General features: G+C 41.8%; 1 protein-coding gene across 1 annotated transcript in view; it reads right to left on the reverse strand.

The window, feature by feature from the left end:
- Positions 1-23,598, reverse strand: part of LOC136874333 (CD166 antigen homolog) — a 365,395-nt gene that overhangs the window by 175,091 nt on the left and 166,706 nt on the right. The window contains exon 2 of the mRNA XM_068227726.1: positions 20,906-21,331. Within this exon, the coding sequence (XP_068083827.1) occupies positions 20,906-21,331 (426 nt within the window). The remainder of the gene's footprint in view (positions 1-20,905; positions 21,332-23,598) is intronic.

Consider the following 23,598-nt stretch of genomic DNA (forward strand, 5'->3'; position numbering starts at 1 on the left):
CTTCGAGTACTGAGGTTAACTGTGTACGTTTGAACTGTTCTTTACCTCGCAAAATGAAGGACGAACTGCTGATTGAATTAGTGATGATGATGATGATGATGATGATGACGATTGTTTAAAGAGGAAGGCACACGCTTTTCTATATAATTTAGCTGATTCGAAATATATGGATGGTGGTTTGAAGAAACGTGTATGGGACGAAATTGGCGAGAAAATGGAAGCTGAAGGTAGTTAACTAACATTTTTTGCTTTTAAGATTAAGGAAATCAGTCTGTCTGTACATAGGCACCGACTTTGGCGCGACAAGGCACTTTCTGCCCCCAACCTACAAAGTCAGGGGTATTAAAATTAATCAATGATTTCATTCATTTAATTTTTCAAGTAATTATTATTTAATTTTCCAAGTAATTAAACGCAAATATAGTGTATCCGTGAAATTTTACTTCGCCGTTCTTCAAGCACTTATATAGAGCAGAAAACTCTCCTTCCTAACCCTTGCGTTTCCATATAGGATGAACCCACTGTTTCTTCCTCTCTTTCTCCTCCTCATCCAAAATTATAGCTATCATTAACAGTTAATCATCACTAAAAAAACGCATCATCTAACACTTGATTGCCGACTTATAACTGCGCGGAACTGAAGTGTGAGAACAGACGTGAAATGTTCATGTCGGAAAGGACGGATACGGACACGGAGAGCGCCGTCACGTCCCGGAGATGTGTGAATCGACCTTTATAATCGAGAGACTACAGGGCAAACGACTAACCGACAGCATCACGGGCGTCAAACACTACTGAAGAAACTACAGCAATACAGGTTGTCACTGACACTCTAGTCATAGGCTATATGTAAAATATTAATAATAATATCGGTCTGAGTGGCTCAGACGGATGAGGCGCTGGCCTTCTGACCCCAACTCGGCAGTTTTTATCCTGTCTCACTCCGATGGTATTTGAAGGTGCTCAAATACGGCTGCCTCGTGTCGGCAGATTTACTGGCACGAAAAAAACTCCTGCGGGACTAAATTCCGGCAAAACCGTAAAAGTAGTTATTGGGATGTAAAGCCAATAACGTTATTAACATTAATAACATTAATAATATCAATAACAATAATAATAAGACCAATACCCTAATTTAACGAACTTCGAAAAGACCTCAGAAACACAAACAGAAGTTCAACAGACATTCTAGAAAGAGACATCCTTAGACACGAAGTAAGCAATATTGGAAAGCTACATCAGAGCAACCACAACAAAAACAGTACAGACCAAAGTTGTCGGAAGAATGTAAACACGCGTTCGCGGAAAAAATTAAAGCCTATTGGAAGAACAAGAAGAACCCATTAAGTTTTTTGCTTAACGCCTTCCAGTATTAGGAGAATTCGCTGCTATTACTACTATAAATAATAAATCGACAGCCTGTTCCCAGTCATTCGACCAGGTCAGGAATGGAATGAATGAAGATCCATCTAGCGGCGAGGATAGTAACTGTGCCGGTTGCCGAAGCCTGTCGTACTCCTCTAGGGTAATGATTAGTGACTGACAGACGAAATTATATTGGAGAGAGTGTTGCTGGAATGATAGATGGCAGAGAAAACCGGAGTACCCGGAGAAAATCCTCTCCCACCTCCGCATAGTCCAGCACAAATCTCGCATTGAGTGACCAGGATTTGAACCACGGAACCAAACTGTGAGACGCTGGCGCGCTACCGCTTGAACCACGGAGACTCTTCTGCAGACTCAGATGATAATAATAACATTAATAATAATAATAATAATAATAATAATAATAATAATAATAATAATAATAATAATAATAATAATAATAATAATAATAATAATTGTACCGCGAGGGTACACCCGTCCCGTTCATTTAAATACAGTGCCATGCGAAATGACATCTTACACTTAAAACTTGAAACAACTAGAGCAAGAAGTTCGGACTTTGGTGAACAGATGTCGCTACTAAAGTGATAAAGTAATTTTGTCTTCCTGTGTTGATTGTCTTTTGTTTTTTGGTATGTTAATGTTGTCAACAGTTCGACCTCCTGCCGCCAACATCAGAAGTGGCCAATGGAAAAATTCCTGTATTTAATGTTCAACCGATCAACCTTTTCTTCTACATATTTAATTATCCAATACAATTGGGGAGGGGGGTGTGGGGCGTTAGTCCCAGTCTCTCTCGAACCTTCCTCTCGGGTATAAAAGCTTGCAATAATTCGAGCTACCTTGTCTTCTTGATCGTCCAGTGTACACAGTGTGTGCTAATAGTGGAGGCGGGGGCGTTTCACCCTTCATCGAGCAGTCCAGCGCAGTAAGGTAATGGCAGCCAGGTACTAACTAGGTGATAGCCTCTGAAAGCTAACCCGGGGGGAAGGTTTCCTGTCTTTAAGAATGTAACTTTAATTTCCAATCTTCAATAATGTAAACTTCTTCTTCAAATGTAAATCTCAAGCTAGCCTAAAAACTTAGCCGAAATTCGGGAATAGAGAGTGCGACACCCTCTCGACTTCCCTATCAACTTGTATTTGAGGTAACTATGTTTTTGTTTCATATCTGAAGCCTTGTAACTTAAATGTTCTCCATCTAGTCACCTCATTAGAATAGGATTAGCCTCTGTAACTTCGGCTCAGAAGCCCAAATAGGGTTTCAATCTTGTGTGCAAATCTCAAGGAGATCAAAATATCTGCCTCCGCGTCATTTTGATTTTTTGGCCAGTAATTTTAACCTGTGTTTTTTTTTCTTCCCACCAAGGCCAGGAAGAATGAGTATTCGATACTCCTGTAAAACCTAGTTATTTCTGCTAAGTAGTTAAACAGTTGAGTGTTGAAGACAGTGAAATCTGCCTGAACTATTAAATGTAGGTTGTGCCTCGAGAGGCAAAGATGCTCGGATTGTAATGGTATTAGATTCGGAGCTCAGTCTCCTAGACAATCCATAGAGCATAGATGCTCTTCCTATTTTTTCAGATATACTCTGTAAATGAAATGGGGAGGTCTGTCTCCTTAACATTTGGGTGTATGGAGCAACTGTGATCAAACAGCACTTCTAAAATTCGAGCTTCAAGCTCAAATGATTACTTGTCCGATTTGGTTGATTTTCTGACAACTCCTATTTTGTATTTAAACTAGTGTTCCTGAAATCTTGTTCCGTCGCTGAGCGACTTGTTAATTTTTTTCAGTTAACAGAAAAGAGGAGAAAAGAAAATATAACTTTCATTTTAAAGCTTTTAATTAATATTTTGATTGTAGTAGATAGATCCATTCATGCCCGCACGTTCTTTCACCTGTCCACGACAAAACACCGTAATAATAATAATAATAATAATAATAATAATAATAATAATAATAATTGTTCCGGGGTATTTGTGGATCGCAGAGGTGAAAGAAGGTGCCGGGGTGAATGGGTCTAACTACGATGACAAAATTCATTAAAACTTAAACTGAAGGTTATATTTTCAAAATTCAAAATTATCAATTTGCAAGTACAAGTAGCCAACATTAAATAAGTCTCTGAACGACAAAATTGGTGGTGGGCTTCAAGCCCTCACTTTACTCTTCCTGAGCTCCCGGCTCAGATTTACAACAAAGCACAATTTTACAAGGGCAGAAATCCCCTAATATATGGAGCACTTGCTCCGTAATTTACAATATCAAGCCTCCCAGAGGCACTTTTACAACACTTGAAAAAGAGCTAACATGCTCTCAGTTTTCCAAGCATACTCAGGGCAACATAGCATGAAAATCTAATAATCACTGGCCTCACAAGGCACTACTTACAAATAGAAATCTAATTACACAGAGGTATCTAGTACCCAATCTACAAGGCCTTAGTGAAAAAGAACAGGTTAAATAAACGGCCCGAGTACAATTTGAATGGAGTCGAAGACTGAGCTCCACAAATTTGAAAACCTATAAGGCGCTTGGCCGACGAAACAGGGGCTATTCCCAAACTATTGAGGTTGCTCGCATGGAAATAACATTAATACATTGCAGAAACAAAAGCGTTGCACCTCAAACCAAGATGAAGGGGAGCTCGAGAGGGTACATCACTCTCTATCCCCGATTTACACTTGAAGATTTAATGGAAGTTATTACATTAGCCGGCAGAAAGTTACATTTTTAGAAAAGAAAGTTACTTAATGGATGATTCGGACCTTTCCCTCGGGTTAAACTGCGAAGCTAGCAAGAAAGAAAGAAAGGTGTTATATGGCCATTACCTTGTAGAAGTTCTAGCAGCTGACGAAGAGGACTCCCGCCTTCTGTTTGACACACACACTCAGTGAGATGACGATCAATTGGCCAAGAGACGTAAAAATCCGCGGTATATAAACCATCGGGGAAAGTTCGAGACCATTCAAGATTAAACTAGCCACACCCTCTCATGTTTATTGGGTACTTTCAAAGTTACACCCAAAATCGAAGAAGAAAGCTGTGATTGGTAGAAAATTAATTACAGAAATTAGGGATTGGCTGGATTCAAAACTGGTGGAAGGAAAAGATAAATATTGCCAACCCAAAAATAAATGAACATCAATTAGAAAAAAAATATGAATACCAAACTTCTTTAAATCAAAAGTTCTCACACTTCGCACCAGGGTGCATGAGCATAGTTTTTAGTAGTGACATCTATGGAAGAATGTCCAAACTTCTTGATGAATGACAAACAAAACAAGTAGAAATACAGTCAGTTCAGGAAACTTCACAATAACAAAATTGGGGCCGATGACCTAGATGTTAAGCCCCTTTAAAGAACAAGCATCATCATCATCATCATCATCATCATCATCAATAACAAAATTACATCATATTTTAGTGGTGACATCTTCCAAGTAAATTTATAAGTTGGCCTAGTTTAAATTTCACTTTTTCACCAGTAGAGGAGTTCTTTTAGACGCTAGATTTAAATGCGCGGCGTTGGGGTGTACCTCCCGGTACAATAATAATTTGCCGGGCTGAGTGGCTCAGACGGTTGAGGCGCTGGCCTTCTGACGCCAACTTGGCAAGTTCGATCCTGGCTCAGTCCGGTGGTATTTGAAGGTGCTCAAATAGCCTCGTGTCGGTAGATTTACTGGCACGTAAAAGAACTTCTGCGGGACTAAATTTCGGCACTTCGGAGTCTCCGAAAACCGTAAGAGTAGTTAGTGGGACGTAAAGCAAATAACATTAATAATAATAATAATAATAATAATAATAATAATAATAATAATAATAGTAATAATTCAGTGTGGCTATAGCCGGCATGGTGCAGCCCTTAATGGGATATATTCTTCTTCTTCTTAATCTGTTTATTTTCCAGGGACGATTTTTTGCTCGGACTCAGCGAGGGATTCTACCTCTACCGCCTCAAGGGCAATGTCCTGGAGCTTCAGACGCTGGGCCGGGGGATACAACTGGGGAGAATGACCAGTACCTCACCCAGGTGGGCTCACATGCTATGCTGAACAGGGGTGTTGTGGAGGGATGGGAAGACTGAAAGGGACAGGCAAGGAAGAGGGAAGGAAGCGGCCGTGGCCTTAAGTTAGATACCATCCCGGCATTTGCCTGGAGAAGTGAGAAACCACGGAAAACCACTTCCAGGATGGCTGAGGTGGGAATCGAACCCACCTCTACTCAGTTGACCTACCGAGGCTGAGTGGACCCCGTTCCAGCCCTCGTAGCACTTTTCAAATTTCGTGGCAGAGCCGGGAATCGAATCCGGGCCTCTGGGGGTGGCGGCTAATCACGCTAACCGCTACACCACAGAAGCGGTTAGGATATATTCATGTTTTCAAATCCTGTTTCAAAATTCGTTCCCCTCCAACCCAGATGTATAACGTTTCCAATGTGCAATCTGTCCGACTCGTTGGTTGAATTGTCAGCGTACTGACCTTCGGTTCAGAGGGTCCCAGGTTCGATTCCCGGCTGAGTCGGCGATTTTAACCTTCATTGGTTAATTCTAATGGCCCGGGGGCTGGGTGTTTGTGCAGTCCCCAACATCCCTACAACTCACACACCACACACAACACTATCCTCCACCACAATAACACGCAGTTAACTACACATGGCAGATGCTGCCCACCCGCATCGGAGGGTCTGCCTTACAAGGGCTCCACTCGGCTAGAAACAGCCACACGAAATTACATATAATGTGCCATCTACCATTTAGGACGGTATTACGTATGGAGGCCTAGGGAGACTTTAATGTTCATGCCCTTCGCGGCCCTTGTCTTCCTTTGGCAGATACCTTCATTTTTCTAAGTGTCGGACCCCTTCCATTTTTTTTCTCTGATTAGTGTTATATAGAGGATGGTTGCCTAGTTGTACTTCCTCTTAAAAGAATAATCACCACCACCACCACCTCCCGGCACTAAAAACCATACGCCATTTCATTTTTCATTTTTCCGACAAAAAAGTAGTGTTATGAAAATGTTTGAAACTTTGGGCTGAGAAGATTTGAAAGTAATGAGACGAGCTGATTGACTAACCTGGATATTCCGATCTGTCACTTCTTTACTCATATCAATGATATGTGTAAAGAAGTGGAATCATAGATAAGGCTGTTTGCAGATTATGTTATTTTGTACAGAGTAATAAATAAGTTACAAGGTTGTGAGCAGCAGCAGGGTGACCTCGATAGTGTTGTGAGATGGACGGTGGACAATGGTATGATGATAAACGGGGTTAAAAGTCAGGTTGTGAGTTCCACAAATAAGAAAAGACCTCTCAGTTTTAATTACTGTGTTGATGGGGTGAAAGTTCCTTTTAGGGATCATTGTAAGTACCTAGGTGTTAATATAAGAAATGACCTTCATTGGGGTAATCGTATAAATATGTTTGTCAATAAACGGTACAGATCTCTGCACAGGGTGTTTAGGGGTTGTAGTAAGGATGTAAAGGAGAGGGCATATAAGTCTCTGGTAAGACCCCAACTAGAGTATGGTTCCAGTGTATGGGACCCTCACCAGGATTACTTGATTCAAGAACTGGAAAAATCCAAAGAAAAGCAGCTCGATTTGTTCTGGGTGATTTCCGACAAAAGAGTAGCGTTACAAAAATGTTGCAATGTTTGGGCTGGGAAGAACTGAGAGAAAGAAGACAAAGTGGTATGTTCCGAGCTGTCAGCGGAGAGATGGCGTGGAATGACATTAGTAGATGAATAAGTTTGAGTGGCGTCTTTAAAGGTAGGAAAGATCACAATATGAAGATAAAGTTGGAATTCAAGAGGACAAATTGGGGTAAATATTCGTTTATAGGAAGGGGAGTTAGAGACCGGAATAACTTACCAAGGAAGATGTTCAAAAATTTCCAATTTCTTTGAAATCATTTAAGAAAAGGCTAGGAAAACAACAGACAGGGAATCTGTCACCTGGGCGACTGCCCTAAATGCAGATCAGTAGTGATTGATTGATTGATTGATTGATTGATTGATTGATTGATTGATTGATTGATTGATTGATTGATTGATTGATTGATTGATTGATTGATTGATTGATTGATTGATTGATTGATTGATTGATTGATTGATTGATTGATTGATTGATTGATTGATTGATTGATTGATCTACGGAGACTGGATACGAAATTCAATTTGAGCAACAACGCCGTCCATTTCTCATTAAATACGAGCCAGCATTATTGGTGCCAAAAGGCTCATGGAGGAGCTGAAGGTAACGGCTTCCGTTTTCCGTAATCCCGCACCGAAGTGAGATAGAGTGGTTAGCTGTATGCCCGGCCGCCGTTGCCCGCAGGAATGATATTTGGCTTTGGTGCAGGGTGAGTGAATCATAAGGCCATGTGCCTCTCTAAAAATGGAATCGTTTCGACTTCCTAACGGAGAATCGAATCTTTATACCTCCGCGTAAACCGAGCACGCCTTTACCTTCTCAGCTAGGCAACTCTTCCCAAATATGAACTACAGCAAATTAGAAATACAGGTGCGTTATCTTTCTTTTTTTCTTTTTTTCATAGAAGTAGACACATTTAAAAGAATGGCATATTAAACTCTACGAGAAAGATTGCACGTGGTTAAAACCTTCCTGCAGTCCTCATGTAGAATGATTCGGGAAATGGCATCATTGGTTAATTCGGATGTGTCCCACCTCATTCCACACCAGTGACAGTTGTGCCACGCTGCAGAACAACATGGTAATTGCATGTCACGATGAGTGTGCGGCAATGCTCGTGACATTTGTTCATGTTGTTCTCTTCTCATTACGTATCATCCATATTTGCATTTCAGATTTCTGTACTTCTATCATGCCCTATAGCCCTGCAGAGTCACATATCCCTCTCCAGCCCTTCAGTGAAAGCAAATCTCATTTACTAAGCTGTTTCCATTGACATTTAAATAACGTAATGAAGGCTATGTCCGCCTCTGTGGTGTAGTGGTTAGCGTGATTAGCTGCCACCCCCGGAGGTCCGGGTTCGATTCCCGGCTCTGCCACGAAATTTGAAAAGTGGTACGAGGGCTGGAACGGGGTCCACTCAGCCTCGGGAGGTCAACTGAGTAGAGGTGGGTTCGATTCCCACCTCAGCCATCCTGGAAGTGGTTTTCCGTGGTTTCCCACTTCTCCTCCAGGCGAATGCCGGGATGGTACCTAACTTAAGGCCACGGCCGCTTCCTTCCCTCCTCCTTGCCTATCCCTTCCAATCTTCCCATCCCTCCACAAGGCCCCTGTTCAGCATAGCAGGTGAGGCCGCCTGGGCGAGGTACTGGTCATTCTCCCCAGTTGTATCCCCGACCAAGAGTCTGAAGCTCCAGGACACTGCCCTTGAGGCGGTAGAGGTGGGATCCCTCGCTGTGTCCGAGGGAAAAGCCGACCCTGGAGGGTAAACAGATGATGATGATGATGATGATGAATGAAGGCTATTAGGGAAGTTAAGTAAATGCACTACGTACTCTTATATCGATAATAATTTGACTCAGTGGGAGTGTGGATTGGTGGTGATTATTGTACAATGACGTAACGTTAGGGTCTGCAAGGCCTCCAGTTCAGGTGGGTTCGGGCCCGTAGACTTCCCCAGAAAAAGGAAATAAACAACTTGACACGAATGCCAATCTGCACGGGAAATGTAATATCGTGATGTGTTTGTCGAATGGGTGCGTATATAGAGTAATGTGTTGCATCTCTCTGCAAATTATTGTTATTATGGTGATTCTGAAAGCTTTCTCTCGTAACACGTGCGACACGCTCTGTCGCAAATATGTGCGCCAACTTATTAAAGAAACAGTGAAAATTAATATAAAATTTTACTCCTAATTATTCCTGCTTCTGTTTCTTGCGCAAAATGACCCTTTCTGAAAATGAAATGAGCTCAGCATCGAATACGTCATCCATGAATATAATTGGAATCGTCAATGCCTTTGCATCCCATGGTTCAGTTTCCTTAGAATCAAAAGTGAGTGAAGTTTTTAAAATTTAAAGACAAAAGGTAGTAACGTTCGCCTCTGTGGTGTAGTGATTAGTGTGATTAGTTGCCACCCCAGAAAACCCGTGTTCGATTCCCGGCTCTGCCACAAAAGTTGAAAAGTGGTCCGATGACAGGAACGGAATTCACTCAGCCTCGGGAAGTCAACTGAGTAGTGGAAGTTCTATTTCCAACTCAGCCATCTTCGAAGTGGATTTCCGTGGTTTCCCACTTCTCCTCCAGGCAAATGCCGAGATGATACCTAACTTAAAGCCACGGTCGGTTTTTCCCTCTTCCTTGTCTATCCCTTACGATGTTTCCATACCCCATTCAGCATAGCAGGTGAGGCCACCTGGGTGAGGTACTGGTCTTCTTTCCCGTTATACCCCCCGATCCAAAGTCTCACGCTCCAGGACACTGCCTTTGAGGCGGTAGAGGTGAGATCCCTCCCTTAGTCCGCTGAAAAAATCAACCCTGGAGGGTAAACGGATTAAGAAAGAAAGAAAGATAGTAATATTTACTTACTTTGTGTCTCAATATTTCACTTTAAAGTCCTGTTCCATGTCTAAATGGCTATTAAGCTGACCTTTGCTCACAGGGGTCCCGGATTCGATTCCCGGCAGGTCGTGAATTTTAACCATAATTGGTTAATTTCGCTGGTACCGGGGCTGGGTCTATGTGTCGTCTTCATCATCATTATATCGTCATCACGACGCGCAGGTCGCCTACGGGTGTCAAATCAAAAGTCGAACTTGTCCTCGGGCACTCCCGCCACTAAAAGCCATACGCCATTTCACTTAATTTCACTTTAAAAATAAATCTATTGATAAATTAATTAGGCGATTAAGCTTGACACAGAAAACAGAATGCTTACGAACCATGCATCCTATTTTTAAGTGAATATTGCAACATTAGACTTGAACATTGTCAGTTAGAAGATTGATATTTGGTAGGAGGAGAGGTACTACAAAATACACCCGGAACATTATGCAAGGGTTAGGTATCCCTAGAAATACACTCTATAATATCACAATAGGCATTACCAAACACTCGTTAAGTATTCTTCGGACCGAGCTCGATAGCTGCAGTCGCTTAAGTGCGGCCAGTATACAGCATTCATGAGATAGTAGGTTCTAACCCCACTGACGGCAGCCCTGAAAATGGTTTTCCGTGGTTTCCCATTTTCACACCAGGCAAATGCTGGGGCTGTACCTTAATTAATTAACGCCACGGCCGCTTCCTTCCCACTCCTAGCCCTTTCCTGTCCCATCGTCACCATAAGACCTATCTGTGTCGGTGCGACGTACAACAACTAGCAAAAAAGAAAAGTATTTTTCGGCAATAAATGTGTTGCATTTTCCTTCCGCAAAGTATCAGTCCAAGTCGCGTTTTGTTTGTGCATACGAATTTTTTTCGGGATTCTTGTGGTCACACATAGTACGTGTGCTGATGTTCTTATGGAAATATAAACATAAATTTGTATGAGTTATTTATTTCTTTGAGTGGGAGGCCGATTTTGTCTCCTGGAGGCGAACCCGTATAATATTCGTTACGCCCCTGAACAGGAAGGACGACTGTTAACACTAATCAGAGGAGCTAAACAGAAGGAGTCCGACACTTCGAACAGACAAAGACAAGGACCACGAAGGCGGGAAAATGAAAAACTCCCTAGGCATCGGGAACCTAATACCGTCCGGGTCGGAAAAGAACAAGAGTTAAACAAGGCAGGTCACATAGAATAGGTGAAGGTAAGAAGCCAGGCACGAGTATGTAAGTGGAAGCAATACCAGACTCAGCTAGGGGAACCGTGGTCGCCAATCCCCACTTCAACACTAAGTGTCCCTGGTTAGCTTTTAGTCACCTCTTCCGACAGGCAGGCAATACCGTGGATGTCATTCTACCACCCCCAACCACAGGGGGATGACTGACTGAGAACGCTTCATAGTGGTCGAAAACCACGTGAATCTGGCATATGAGCGTTAGAGGAGTGGTCACACTTAGGCCCATACATAATTTGAAAAAATATTTCGATATCTCCCACCGTTGTCAATCAATCAATACTGATCTGCATTTAGGGCAGTCACCCAGGTGGCAGATTCCCTATCTATTGTTTTCCTAGCCTTTTCTTAAATGATTTCAAAGAATATTGAATTTTCACGACCGCATTGTAATCGAAACTGACTTTCAACCTATTAGGTCGTGTTACGTACATTTACTACGTGTTGAAGAGATGTTAGGTACAGAAGAAAATTGGCCAGCCGGACACCAGTGGATCCGAACCCACAACCTCCCGATTTCACGTCAGTTGCTCTACCAATTGAGCTATGGTGGCCTAGGCCATCTTTGTTCTGTTGGAAAGGATCTAAGCTACAGGTCCGGTATTACTGCTATCACACTGTAGAGTGCGCTTAAGTAGCCTGTTGAGGGCCAAGTCAATGAATATTGAATTTTTACGACCGCATTGTAATCGAAGCGACTTTCAACATATTAGGTCATGTTACGTACATTCAGTGCGTGTTGAAGAGATGTTAGGTACAGAACAAAAATGGCCAGCCGGACACCAGTGGGATCCGAACGCACTGTCGGCAGCCTTGAAGATGGTTTTCCGTGGTTTCTCGTTTTCACACCAGGCAAATGCTGGAATTGTACCTTAATAAGGCCACGGCCACTTCCTTCCCACTCCTAGCCCTTTCCTATCCCATCGTCGCCATAAGACTAATCCGCTTCGGTGCTACGCAAAGCAATTTGCAAAAATGAAAAAGATATTTAAAAGAAGTATTATCAAATACACTTATCTATAGCATCAATGGAATTTCTTTGCTTTTCTTCTTTTTTTATCGGTACTGTATTAACTGAAACCCGGTCTCCTGAATATCTTACTTTTGTTTAAAACGTTCATTTGAATAAAAGAACGGCTTCTCAAGAAGCAACTTGCAAGCTCATAAATTTCGGAGAAATTCTTCTTCAGGATACCCGTAAGGTTCGTGATGATGTTAGAACCCTCTTTCAGTTCTTTCCCATGGCAAAACTTGAACTCTTTTTCCATCTGCACTACCGTGGTGTACCATCTCTCTGTATGCTGGATCAAACTGTCTCTAGACGTCTTCGAAATCTAATTTCCACCCCATGTAGGTTGACCTGTTTTCTCTCCATAATGCTTTATATTTCGAAGTTTTTCTTCTTTACCCTAAAAGCTATATATCCAGTGAAGTCTTCAAGTAGCTCATCACGAACCTTGGTTTCGCAACTGTCCTCAAGCTCTTCCACTAGCTCTTCAAGGACATTAACGAACTCTTGCTCATCCTCCGGTAAAGAATAGGATGTTTTGGGCTCAACGCTGCCCTTAGACTGGTACACGATATCCGAGTTTTGATACACTTCATCAATAGTATATAACACATTTGGACGTAATGTATCATAATCTTCCGGAGAACAGTTGGAATTTCTTATCGCCTCGGAAACATTAAGGCTGAGAAGCAATGATTTCACCCTTTGCGTCACAGCTGTCGGAAGAGGATGGTAATAACATCTTCCCAACCCTGAAAGCTGAGAAAGATAGCTTTCAATAATGTTTTGATTACTTCTTACTGCCACCATTTATTTCGATCTGTGGCTTTAGGGAATACATGAAAGTGTATGTTTCGTTCCTTCGCGTCCCTGCTATGATTTGTGCAGCCTGCAATGGCACAACAAACCATACTGAAAAGTGTACACTATTACTACATTTTACGTTTAATCACATAAAATAAACACGCACGGTTTCTTATACACGACCCTCGTGTATTATTAGCTCCTAGCTTCTGCGTGCGCAGCGATTCATATTCGAACTATCTCATTCAGGGTAGCTTCAACGCGAGGGTCCTGCGTGACGTCACACCTCTGCTTTGCTACTGCGCATCACTCCCGTGATCCCTACCTTGTGCTCTACGTACCTTGGCTGTAGAGCAGCACTGATGACACCTCACGACGAAGGTCTGTCTAGACCTTGCTCACGACACATTAGCATGTTTCGTACCGATCGAGTTGGCCATGCAGTTAGGGGCGCGCAGCTGTGGGCTTGCAATCGGGAGATAGTGGGTTCGAACTCCACTGTCGGCAGCCCTGAAGATGGTTTTACATGGTTTCCCCATTTTAACACCAGGCAAATCCTGGGGCTGTGTCTTAATTAAAGCCACGGCTGCTTCCTCCTCACTCATATCCCTTCTCCGCCGTAAGCCCTATCCCTGCCGGTGACTGTATCGGCTAGATCGAGATGACTATAATATGCCCTATTTAAGGGGCGGCTGGAAACTATTTCCTTTGATTTGAGAAGCTTCGTGTAATTAACAATACTCGTAGTAATGCTTCGTTTCGGCTTAGGAAGTGGGCCATAACGGTCTACAACAAATAGTTCCCCGGGTTTTGAAGAAAGTTAAAGTTGACAGCAAAGGAATCGGACAAAGGGCAAAAGTAATCTACGAGGGCTGTAAATAAAGTATTGGCAATATTGAGAGAACGCAATAATTAATTTACTAAAAAATACAATTGCAATATATTCGTTCAATGTACTCACCCGCAAAGTCTATTACCTTTCGCCAAATGTGTAGAAGCCGTGGGCGACCACTAGCAAGGCATTCTCTGTTGACAACAGCGACCGAGTGCACTACTACGCTGAGTACAGTTGTCACGTCAGGATATCGGCGGCCTCGGAGGGGTTCTTTCAACTTCGAAAACAGGTCGAAGCCACAAGTACTCATGTCTGGTGAGTAAAATGCCACCGTTGCAATAAGACCTTGACACTGTTTGCGACATGACAACATGCGTTGTCATGCAGCGCGATGGGGCTGAGAATTCGCTTCAGAAATCGGCAATAACATTTACTGTTGACGGTTTTTACCTCAGGCACAGCATGCGTAAGAATAACACGCTCGTAGTCGTATGCCACAATCAGAAAAATCTTCACTCGACTGGATTCCTGTCGAAATTTATGTGGACGTGGCGAACTTGGGTGAAGCCATTCATTCGTTTGACGCTTTAATTCTGACCCATAGACTCGTGTCTACGTCTCATCAATGGGGGCAACACGCTACAGAAATGCGTCTCCTTCATTGCAGTATCTGTCCAGGTGGCTACCAGCCAGTGCATACCGGTGCCATTTCTGTACGTCGGTGAGTTGATGTGGAGCCCAACGGAACAGTTTCCTCGTATTAAGACATTTCGTTAATATATGCCACACCGTCTGGTGACTGAGATTAACCTCTATAGATAATTTCCGGGCACTCCATCATGGTCTACGAAAACGAGGCCCCTCACGATATCAATCTGATCTTGAGGAATGGTCGGCCGACGTGTGCGGTGCAATTTCGCATTCTCATTCCGACACGCACGAAACGCCTTGACCCATCGTACAACCGTCCTCTACGGTTATGCATTCTCACCACATGCTTCACGTAATGCTCGATAACATTCTGATGCATTTTTGCCACGGGGTACCTTGATTCAAATCAACGAACGCTGATCACCTTTTGAAAACCTGCTTTGGTGAGGTAAAATAGACCTTATTCATTTCAACACCGCACAGCAACAACACTCCCAACTGGATGCCCGTCAATTGCACATTACATATTGGCAACAGCGCCACCTGACCGCTCCCATATCCTATTTCCGCATGCACGATCTCCTGAGAGTCTGTGGACTACGTTGCCACTACTTCATTTACAGCCCTCGTACATCCAGATCGTAAAACAAGCAAGAGTATTACCTATTGGTGAACCCGACGTTATATGGAGAAAAGATGGTGAACAACGAAAGCATGCCCGAAGACCGACCAGAAGCAAATAAGGTTAGCTTAAAAATTTCACATTTCTGGACAGAGAAACTTGAAATTTGGTTTTCTCAAGTGGAGGCGAAATTTAGTATTTGTAAAATTAAGACATAAGGAACAGATTTAACCATTTAGTGTCTCAACTGGACAGAAAATATATGGAATAGTAATAGAGGCAGAGATATAAACAGATACTCGATGCCTAAGGAACGCCTATAAAATATATGGAATATTTATAAGGGCAGCGATGTGCATAGATACTTGTTGCCTAAGGAACGTCTATTAAATATATTTAAGGATAGTGAGGATAAAAGTATTAAGATATTTTTTATTATGGACACGCCAGTTTAGGCGTTAATTACAAATGAACCGACAGGGCTCTTTCAAAACGAGGTATACCAATATTTTCCTCGTTTAATTCTGCATTAGAGCGTATAAGATAATTGTTCTTGAAGTACATTAATTATTAATTTTTATTTGTGGTTGTAATAAATTATGTCTGGGTTTGGGGGTTCTTCTCTAGGAACCGCTCACTTAAAAATATATGCATGGAAAACTGCTTGTTTGATGGCAATGAAACTTGTATATGTTATAGCAACATGTATTCGTGGTGTAATACTCGTGGTACAATTTTTTTCAACCACCCCAAAGAGAGTTATCATTTTTTTAAAGTAACTTCTTCTCAGGCCAGGACAAACGTACAACAGGAAATTTGCTCGTGGTTATCAGATAAAACCACTGTAACCGTACTGTGTGATACTGAATTTATGAATAGTAATATTGATGGGAAATTGTGTGTGCGATGGACCGTGGAATTGAGTTTGGAGACCAGAAGCCTAGTCAATTGTCAACTGTTCATGTTACGATGAACGACATAATAGCTATACTTTCACGGCCAGAGGAACAAATATCTTGATATCTATAAGACATCAAGATAGATCTCAACATAGGGGTGTGCATCGCCGTCGTAGCAATAGCACTATTAAATCCTGGAAGAGTTATTCGCAGACGTAAATATTGCTACTACCACTTTCGATTTGGACATCGCTGTAAGTCAGGTAATGTACTTCTCCATGTAGTTGGTCAGGTCATGGAAACTGAAAACCACAGTTGAATTTGCGGCAAATTCGGCCACCCAAGTCAATTCTCGCAAAACTCTCCTATTTGTCACGGAAAAAATCTGGATTGAAATTTTTGTTGAGAGTGGAGCTCATGTCTCATCGGTCCCAGCTAGACCGAAGGCTAAAATTGATTTATTTTTTAAATTATATGCTGCCAACGGGACAGAAATTCCTATATTCGGAATTGAATTACGTATCATTGATTTAGGACTTCGAGCTTATGTCCAGTGGCTATTCATTGTTGCAAAGGTCAATAAGGCAATATTGGGAGCTGACTTTCTGAATAAATTCCAGTTATTAGTGGATGTTCGCAATAAGAGATTGATAGATGGTGTAACCAAGCTCTGCAGTAAGGATGAAGTTATGCCAATCTCAGAAGAAAATTTTATCATTTGTATCAGTTAAAACGTTCAATTTTCAGATTGTTGCAGTATCCAGATATAGCTATGCCGAATTTGATTCCTGGGAAAATTAAACATGATATCAAACACCACATTACCAATGAAGGCCCACCACCCGTGTTTTCTAGGGCTAGACAACTAGACCCAAAACGTATGGAAGTGGCAAAACAAGAATTCAAATTCATGATGGACAATGGAATTATTAGGCCATCCAAATCCTCGTGGGCTAGTCCTCTTCAAATAGTCCCCCAAAAAAGATGGCACAATACGCCCACGTGGTGACTATAGGCGATTAAATGAAATAAAAGTTTCGGACTGTTATCCTCTTCCCAGCATAGAAAGCATCCAGGCAAGAAAATATTTTCCAAAATTAATCACTTCAGGGCATTTTTTCAGATACGTATAGTTGAAGAAGATAAGCCTAAGACTCGTATCACCATACCGTTTGGACTGTATGAATTTAACGTTATGAGTTTTGGCCTTCGAAACGCACCTTCAACATTTCAGCGATTTATAAATGAAGTTCTGTATGGACTTGATTTTGTATTTCCATACCTGGATGATATTTTAATAGTATCAGCCAGTATAAAAGATCATGTCACACCTAAAACCAGTCCTGAAATGACTATCTAGGTATGGGCTTCGTATCATTATTATTATTATTATTATTATTATTATTATTATTATTATTTTGAAATCTGCTTTACGTCACACGACACAGATAGGTCATATGGCGACGATGGGATAGGGAAAGGCTAGTAGGAGTGAAAAGGAATCGACCCTGGTCTTCATTAAGGTACAGGCCCGGCATTTCTCTAGCGTGAAAATGGGGAAACCACGGGAAACCATCTTCAGGGCCGCCGACAGTGGGATTCGAACCCACTATCTCCCGAATGCAAGCTGATAGCTACGTGACCCAAACCACACACTCAATATTTCAAAGTCAGTATTTGGAGTAGAGGAAAATTAGGCTTTTTCGGAAATTGGACAACACTGGAGGGCACTCGTCCCCTATCTCAGAACGTGCAAGCAATTTTAAATTACAGGTTACCTGATAAAATCTATGAGCTCCTACATTCCTTGGTGTAGTCAACTACTACCGACGTTACCTGAAAAACCCTGCACAAACACAAGCCGTCCTGCTCGAGTAGGTACATTAAGGGAGCAAAAAAGTAGGACAACAGACATATTCAGTGGACTCATGTAGCAAATAAAATGTTTGAAAAATGTAAATAAGATATCGTAAATGCAGAATTATTAGTTTTCCTTAACCCTAACCCGCCTATAGCACTGTTCGCCGATGCATCAGATTCTGCTATCGTTCTGTACTCCAGCGATTGGAAAACGGAAGTTGGAGACTGATTTCATTCTTCTTACAGAAGCTGTCGGTTAGAGAAGGTTTATAGTACCTACGACCGAGAAGTGTTGGAAATTTACGTTTCTGTAAAGACATTCGAATATCTACTGGAGGGTAGAATCATGTTATCTTCACTGTCCACAAGCCGCTAACATTTGCTTCAAGGAAAGCAACGAAAAGGCATCTCCTCGGTAGATGAGACAGCTACAGTACATATAACAATTTTCAACTCATATTCGTCAAGTCAGTGGGCCAGAAAACATTGTTGCCGACGCATAATCTAGAGTTGATGAAGTATCAATAACGGACTGTGATCAAACAGCTAAGGGCCAGGTCTAAGGTGAAGAATTACAGCAACTTCGAAATAACAACAACTCCTTACATTTTAAGCAATATCATCTTCCATCAGGAGAAAAGCTTTGGTGTGATAATTCCACTGCAATCATCAGACGTAACATTCTCAAGGCTTTTCGTCGCCAAATATTTATGCATTTACATGGCTTCACCCATCCTGGTCTAAAGACTACAGTGAAGATGCTAACTAGTGATGCACGACAATGGACTAGATCCTGTGTCAGCTGTCAGAAAACCACTCCATACTAAATCGCAACTCGAAGAATATGAAGGGCCTGATGACCGTTTCTGTGTTGTACACGTTTACCTCATTGAACCTCTGCCGTCCTCCAATGGCATGACCTATTGTTTAACCTGAATTGACCGCTTCACATCCTGGATGTAAGTTATACCTCTGGAAGATATTACGGCTGAAAAGTGTCAAAAGCCTTCTACCATCACTAGATTGCAAGATTCGGCGACCCATTACGTGCAATCACTGATCAAGGAGCACAGTTCAGATCACAATTGCTTAAAAATTTAGCTACAATTTGTTTGATGAAAATTCAGCATACTACGCCCTATCATCCCCAGTGAAATGGTAAAGTTGAGAGACTGCAGAGGAGCCTGAAGTCAGCTATCAAGGCACATGATATTACTAAATGGACAGAAATACTACCTACTGTCTTAGTGGGATCGTGGACTGAGCTTCGAAAAATTTCAAGCCACTCAATTGCACAGATAGTATATGGGAAAACTATTAAAGTTCAAGGTGAATTTTCCGAGGAACCAACAGCAAATATTGATCCTGATAAATTTGCATCTACCCTACAAGATAAAATTCTAAAACTAAAACCCATTACACAAATATACCACCAAGATCAGTGTTTGTTCCAAAAGACCTCCAAACCTGTTTCCATTTATTTGTGAGACATACAGGGTCAGAAAAACCTTGGAACCCATTTATGAAGGCCCTTTCCCTGTTATAACAGGGCATGAGAAATACAGTACGTCACCATCAAGATCAAGGGGAAACTTGCTAATCTATGAGTGGACAGACTAAAACAAGCCTATCTATTGCAGGAAGGACATGGTTCCTCTGACAGGAATCCTACACATTTTGCAAAGGACAATCAACCTCAACAAACAGCCACCATAGAACACCAGGGTATCAAGGTCAGTCGGAGAAAATAAAATTTCCTGCTCGCTTCTTACAGCAAGTTGTTCCATGTTAAGAATTAGTGACCAGTACCATCAAGGATATTTTTAAAATGTAATAAAAAATATCTGACATGATTTCATTCTTAACTGTTGTGTTATTTGTGTTTTTGTGTGTTTATGTTCAGAGACTGTCCTCACCATCATAAACTAAAATTTGTTCGTAACTCGGTTACTGGTGAGGGAGTAGTGTAAAGGTCACGGAGTCTAAAACTATTGATTTTATTTACTATTTAAAGTTTTCAGTTTTATGAAGTTGGTAATATATACATGGAATAGCAACGAGTGTTGTTTATAGCGAATTAACAATAAGTGTCAATGTAAACATATAAAATGTATTCAATGGTTTAAAATACGCGTGTATCATATCGTCACTCCTATGCCAATGAACGCGAATGTGACAATGCTCTTCCTATCCATTATTTCCCTTGAGACTGTTCACGCCTCCAGTCACATATTGATATACAGTCCATCACAACAATTTTCGTTGCGTTCATTTTCCTATGCGCTTGTGTAAAGAAAAATGAATTTTAAATACATCATACTCTAGGAGCGGGTAAATATGTGATGCAAACATACATTCCTGCAGTACGGTACACTAGGATTCATTTTCCTTTACATACTAGCATAGGAAAATGAACTCAACGAATTTTGTTCTGGTGCTTATCAATATTTGGCCGGGAACCGTGACCAGTATTAAGGGAAATAATGAATGGTAAGAGCATTGTCACATTCGCGGTTTTGGCATAGGAGGGACGATATGTCAAATTACATCCAGACTGTAAAACAACCAAGAGTATTACACATGCATAAAAATAGAGGTATGTGTTTCAACAGCTTCAGTTATCCAAAGACTGCTCCCAGTCTTCATGTATTACATTCACAAGTACAACTCTTAACATACACTTAGCACACATCAATCAATCAGCTGATGAGCTCGGCGCGCTTTTTACAGTACGGCCTATACCTTACGAAGGCAGTGTTACTAGTAATTAAAAATACCGCGGCGCATCGGCCTGCAGCTATCCAGATGGCGTACAGATCCTAGAGTCCTACGTGGACAGTGTATGACGTCCTCAGTTGTGTTGCTTTGCTTTCTTGACCAAATTCGCTACTTCTCCTCGGTTGGTCTCCTTAGACTGAGTGAACACCGTTCCAGCCCTCAGTTCAGAATTAAAATCAACATCCCCAGATTCACTGGAATTGAACCTGGGATAGGATACACGCCCTACAATAGGGAGCAGATCTTACTCGTTATGCTAAAATATATATTTACAACTCACCTGTGACTATGAGGTTAATGCCAGGTGTTGATATGGTACGTCCTGTCTCAGGATCACGTTCTTCGCATAGCCACAAGCCACCATCTTCCAGTCTCACATTAGCGATTCGCAGTTGCCCATTCAAAGGGTCATGCGAGTAGCGGTGCGCCAGCGCACGCGCTGTTGTCACATCTACGATCAGATGATCCCTGTGTCGCCATGTTGGAGTATGTTTTGGTTTGGAGTCTTTATACAGGTCGCACTGCAGATGTGCTTCCTGGTGGAGACGCACGATCATATCTATTGGAGGGAGAACTGTCGGCATGGTGGAGAAGGTTGTCATCTCTTCAGCTGTAGTAGTGGGAGTACCATTAAAGTCACCTCGGGTAGACATACTCCCATGTTGACGGTGACGGAATGAATGGGATTTGAGACTGTTGCTGGAACCTGAAACATATTAAGAGACACATTCTCTCTAAAAGAAGTTCAGGAGTGTTTCACTTTATAAGAACAGAATAAATTCATTTCAATTTTACTAATTACAGTATATCCCAGTGGCGCCGACTTTGGCAGAGCAAGGCCTTTTCTGCCCCCATTCCAAAGTGATCTTAGGGGAGCAAAGTGCCATTTTGCTCCCCCAAATCTTATTTCTTAATTTTTTTAAATGTCAAGAAATGATATTAGAAATCGGGCATTCCTTCCGAAAACTTTTATTTATTTATTTTTATTTTTTTATTTTTTGCTATTTGCTTTACGTCGCACCGACACAGATAGGTCTTATGGCGACGATGGGACAGGGAAGGGCTAGGAGTGGGAAGGAAGCGGCCGTGGCCTTAATTAAGGTACAGCCCCAGCATTTGCCTGGTGTGAAAATGGGAAACCACGGAAAACCATCTTCAGGGCTGCCGACAGTGGGGTTCGAACCTACTATCTCCCAAATACTAGATACTGGCCGCACTTAAGCGACTGCAGCTATCGAGCTCGGTCCTTCCGACAACTACATTTCCCAATTTACAATGTGGTACATTTGCTGGTAGAGCTTTTCACATTTCGTATCAAGAAATGCATAATATACAGTAATACGGCATTTATTAAGAAAATGCATTTATGAAGCAACTTCTAATTTATTTACTTGTGATTATTGTGATAGACGGCTGAAAGCAACGGGAAACTACAGCAGTAACTAACTACCGAGTACATGCAGCTCTCTCTGTATGAATGATGTTCTGATGTACGTGGAAATGAAAAGGTTAGCACAGGATAGGGTGGCATGGAGATCTGCATCAAACTAGTGTATGGACTGATGACTCAAACAACAACATTGTTGATAGCTTCGTACATAACACATCCCATCAAAATATTTGCTGTATTTGTGTATCGAGTTCTATTTTTTCTGATTACTTTTGAATATTATTGAAAACTCCGTACCCAAGACTCGTTCAAAAATGTATTTGAGAAACAAGTTTTATTATTGTTCTATTTTTCTGTTTGTTTATAAATATTTTTATTATATAGGAATGCCTGCATTAATAGCTGTTCCTCATTTCACATGCCCACCCTCACCCAATAATTACCCGAAATCCTGGATGTCCTTTATCATGTGAACCAGCATGGTATCAAACTGTACGCACTGTAGGCAGGATGCATTTAGATTAATATTCTCCTATATGTATGGAGTGTCCCAAAATGTACTTCACAATTTCAACCCTTTAAATAACTCGACTTTGAATTAAGATAGAAAAAAATCTTATTTTCATGAATCACCAACTCAGAACGTTTTGTTCAGTCCGCGTTTTGTTCAGATATTAAATATTGCATGTTGCTAAACCTGTACGTGCTTTAAGTGCAGGCTCCATAGCTAAATGGTTAACGTGCTGACCTTTGCTCACAGGGGACCCGGGTTCGATTCCCGGCAGGGTCGGGAATTTTAACCATCATTGGTTAAGTTCGCTGGCACAGGGGCTTTGTCGTTTGTAGTTTTCATCATCATTTCATCCTCACCGGGCGAGTTGGCCGAGCAGTTAGGGGCGCGCGGCTATGAGCTTGCATCCGGAAGATAGTGGGTTCGAACCCTACTCTCGGCAACCCTGAAGACGGTTTTCCGTGGATTCCCATTTTCACACCAGGCAAATAGGGGTCATCCTCATCACGACACGCAGGTCGCCTACGGACATTCCCGGTACTAAAATCCATACGCCATTTCATTACGTGCTTTAAGGCCGGCATGACAGCACAAGCCGAAGAATGAAACTTCGACAGAGGAGGGGTTTGAACACAAACCTTCAAGCTGACAGACTCGAGCCACAGCAAGCACGCTACGGTGACACTGGCGGAAAACAACGGTGTGTTTTGTTTGATGCTCATTTCTCGGCATGGCGTTCAAGCCGGTCCTAAGTCTCGTGAAGATTTAGCAACACTGCCGCGCAAAGCCCATTTGAATTTGCTCGCGAAGCGATCGGATTGGGTGACTTGACAATGGTGCGAGATATCGAATTATTACTTTAAAATTATATATCAGTATGACCAGTCCTCTAATGCTCATATAGCCAGTTCACGTTCATCCCAACCACCCTGTATATTCTAGGACAAGCATGTATTCTATCCTTCAATGGCTAAATAGTTCAATAGTTAAATTACTGCTTGTTTTGTTCTATCTAATTATCTTCTGCCACATATTTTTTAGAATTTTAGATTTTTGCTGTTCTTTCTTGTGT

The sequence above is a fragment of the Anabrus simplex genome, chromosome 5 (assembly GCF_040414725.1).
Source record: "Anabrus simplex isolate iqAnaSimp1 chromosome 5, ASM4041472v1, whole genome shotgun sequence".
In the NCBI taxonomy this organism is placed as follows: Eukaryota; Metazoa; Arthropoda; class Insecta; order Orthoptera; family Tettigoniidae; genus Anabrus; species Anabrus simplex.